Source organism: Myotis brandtii, unplaced genomic scaffold (genome assembly GCF_000412655.1).
Source record: "Myotis brandtii unplaced genomic scaffold, ASM41265v1 scaffold207, whole genome shotgun sequence".
Taxonomy (NCBI): Eukaryota; Metazoa; Chordata; class Mammalia; order Chiroptera; family Vespertilionidae; genus Myotis; species Myotis brandtii.
The window spans coordinates 422849-426539 of record NW_005357736.1 but is presented as its reverse complement, the minus strand read 5'-3'; the positions used below and the strand labels follow the sequence as shown (position 1 = coordinate 426539).

At 55.2% G+C, this 3691-nt stretch overlaps 1 protein-coding gene across 1 annotated transcript in view; it reads right to left on the bottom strand.

The window, feature by feature from the left end:
• Window positions 1-2840, bottom strand: part of P4HTM (prolyl 4-hydroxylase, transmembrane (endoplasmic reticulum)) — an 11534-nt gene extending 8694 nt beyond the window's left edge. The window contains exon 1 of the mRNA XM_014538982.1: window positions 2811-2840. Coding sequence (XP_014394468.1) covers window positions 2811-2840 — 30 coding nt within the window. The remainder of the gene's footprint in view (window positions 1-2810) is intronic.
• Window positions 2841-3691: the final 851 nt, after the last annotated feature.

The window sequence follows — 3691 nt, the reverse complement described above, 5'->3', positions numbered from 1 at the left end:
CGGCCCACATCGGCGCGTCTTCTCGGGTTGCGTTAGCGCAGGGCGGGGGGCATGCCGTCCAGTTCATGCAAACCAGAGCGGCAGCGCCCAAGGGAGCCCAGCGGGAGCTTGTTTCCTGGTTTGGACGCACTTCCCTCCTCCCGGATAAGCAGGGCCCGCATCTCTCGCTCCCGGGTGCGGCGGCCGCCAGCAGGAGGCAGGGCCAGAGGATGACTCAGGGCTGCGCCAGTGTGCGGGCGCCGCGGGGCAGGTGACTGCGCACGTGATGGAATGGGACCCGTAGCTTTTGGTGCCGACACTCGCCAGGATAGGAGGTCAAGGTCGCCTGGAGGGTGGGGGTTGGGGGAGGGAACGCCTGGGAGGTCCGCTCTGTGGTCGGCCTGGACCTCCCGGGCCTGCAGGAGTCAGGCTCAGGAAGAAGTTGTCCGATGTGCGGGGTCGCATGGGGGAGGGGGGCGGCCCGGGCTGGTCAGAGGGCCTCCAGCACCGGAAAGGTCAGGGCCCAAGGGTCAGGATGCAGCGGGCGCACGGGAACCCTCCTGCCTCAGAGCCGCACATGGAGGAGGAGGACAGGACTCGTCCATCACTGAGACGCCACCGCCTCTGAGGATATTGCCAGATCTGGGGGCGGAAGGACGGACCAGTGGCCAGCTGCCTGCCTGGGCATTTTTAAGCTCCCAGCTCTGCAGGGCTGGGCTCTCCTTGGGCAGCGATGCATGTGCCCCAGGGTAACACCCGTGAGGCAGGTCCCACTGGCGGTTTCTCCTCACCCAGCTAAGCGCCCCCCCCCCACCTGCATTTTCTGGTCGTCACAATTTTACCAAGGATGTTCATGGTTTCCTGGTATCCATGAATGAATACTGAGACCATTTCCTCCTTAGCCTTTTGTTTTGTTAATCCTCACCGATGATACTTTTTTCCATTGATTTTTAGAGAGCGTGGAAGGAGGGGCGGAGACAGAAAACGTCAATGTGAGAGAGACATCTATTGGCTGCCTCCCACAGGAGCCCTGACCCGGGCTGGGGATCGAGCCTGCAATCAAGGTATTTGCCCTTGACTGGAATCGAACCCATGATCCTTCAGTCCGCAGGCCGACACTCTAACCACTGAGCAAAACTGACTAGGGCTCTTCTTTAGCCTTTTAAAATCTACAATTATCCCGGCCAGTGGGGCTCAGTGTTTGAACATCGAACTATGAACCAGGAGGTCAAGGTTTGATTCCCCGGTCATCTCTCGATCCCAGTGTGGGGGTGTGCAGGAGGCAGCTGATCGATGATTCTCTCTCATCATTGATGTTTCTTTCTCTCGTGCCCTCTCCCTTCCTGAAATCAATAAAAAATATACTTCCCTAAACTCCTTTTCCAAACTCCATGCCCCTCCCTTCCTAGGACCCTCTCCAGTGGAGTTATGCCCATTGCCAGGCACAGCTCCTGCTCTGCTAGCTCATCTCAGACAGCAGGAAGCAAGCAGCTGAGGGGAGGAAGGGGTGCAGCTTCACCCCCTTTCTGCTCCATCTGTTGGCTGTGGGAATTTCACAATCGTATCATAAACTACAATTTCTTGGCCTTTTAAAACCGACCACCCCTTTGCTGTCTAAATCTCTCGGCAGGCTCACCTCGAGGGGTGGCAGGCAGGGCCAGGTCACTGACAGTCACATCTGGGCGCTGTGCTCTGTTACAAAAATGGGCCTTCCAGTTTCTAACATGAACAGGTGCACTTTCCTCCAGGTGAGCTGTGGCATGTGGGCAGCGAGGACTGACTGGGCGTGTGCTCAGCGCACGTCAGTGTGACTGTCTCCCGGGAACAGGATTGGCTTAACAAGCCAAGATCAATGCTGGGCCCTCGGTGCCCCGAGCAGAGCCAGTCCGTGGGCCACGCCGATTGCTGCAGGAACCCCTGGGCCACGTGGGAAAGTCCTTCCCCAAGGCCAGTGACGGCGAACCTTTTGAGCTCGGCGTGTCAGCAAATTGAAAAACCCTAACTTCACTCTGGTGCCGTGTCACATATAGACATTTTTTGATATTTGCAACCATAGTAAAACAAAGACATATTTTTGATATTTATTTTATATATTTAAATGCCATTTAACAAAGAAAAATCAACCAAAAAAATGAGTTCGCGTGTCACCTCTCACACGCGTGTCATAGGTTCGCCATCACTGCCCTAGACTTTGCTATCTTCTTTTTTTTTTTTTAAGGGGGAAAGGAACCATATTTTTTTAAAAAATGTACTTTTATTGATTTCAGAGAGGAAGGGAGAGGGAGAGATCAGAATCATTGATCGGCTGCCTCCTCCTGCATGCCCCCAACTGGGGATCGAGCCTGCAACCTGGGTATGTGCCCTTGACCGGAATTGAACCCAGAACCCTTGTCTGCAGGCCGACGCTGCCCACTGAGCCACACCAGTGAGAGCTTCTCTTCCTTTTTTTTTTCTTCCTGAAAGTTAAAAAGGGGAGGGGGCTTCTCTTCTTTTTTAAGATGGCCGAGGATATGGTGCAAGGCCATGGTACTCAGCCCCGTGACCTGCAGGAGTGGCCGCTGGCCCTGCTGCCTCAGAGAAAACATTCACCTGTGACCAATTCCCTCCGTGTCCCCTCTGCCCCCCCACCCCTGAGGGCAGAGCCCATGTCTCTCTCAGCCTGTGAGGCTCAAGGGGGAGAACCTCGGAGTTCCGACCACAGGGTCCAGGGCTGCTCTGGCCTGACTGCCCCGTGCATGCCGCCCACAGCTCTGCAGCCTTCACCCCTGAGCTGTCACTGATGTTGCTGCCACTCCTGTCGCCACAAATGGACCCTCAATGGGAACCCATACCTTGTATTTCCTGTCCTCAACCTTTGGCATGACTCCAACATCTCTAGTTTCTCTCTCGAGTCCTATCTTCATAACCCAGGACCATCTACCAGTGGTTCTCAACCTTCCTAATGCCGCAACCCTTTAATACAGCTCCTCATGTTGTGGTGACCCCCAACCATAAAATTATTTTCGTTGCTACTTCATAACTGTAATGTTGCTACTGTTATGAATCGTAATGTAAATATCTGATATGCAGGATGTATTTAGGTGACCCCTGTGAAAGGGTCGTTCGACCCCCAAAGGGGTCGCAACCCACAGGTTGAGAACCGCTGGAACCCAACCCCACCCCGGCCATATTCCGCAGCCCTAAGCTCCCACGTCCGACCGGGAGGGGCCCAGGGCCTCAGCAGGGGCTGTGGGACAAGCCAGGGATCCGTTTTTTTTTTTTTTGGGGGGGGGGGGGTTGGCCTGTACGGGATGGAAAGGAGCTCGGCTAGCCCACCTCCCTCCACAGGTGTCCTCTCCCTAGAAGAGTAAGGTGGTCAGGCCACGGGGCCTTCGCAGGCCCGGAGGAGGGGCTGACCAAAAGGCCGCGCATTCGGTGCCGAGGCCGTACCCTGGATGCTCCCTCAGGAGGCTACGTGAAGGGTGCTTTGAAGAAAGAAATCTACACACACTTTTATAATCAGAAACTTTCAATTTATTTTGAATAAACTACTCAACTTTGAGCAGATGACATGACCTCAACTTTTTCTTTGAAGAAAACAAAGATATACGGCAAATTCATGAGAACACAGTGCCTTCTCATCTCCTACCCTCTCGGGCAGGAGAGCTCCGCCGGGCCTCCCCCGGGACAGCCTCGGGGCAGAGGGAAGCTCCCGGGCCAGGCCCGCAGGCTG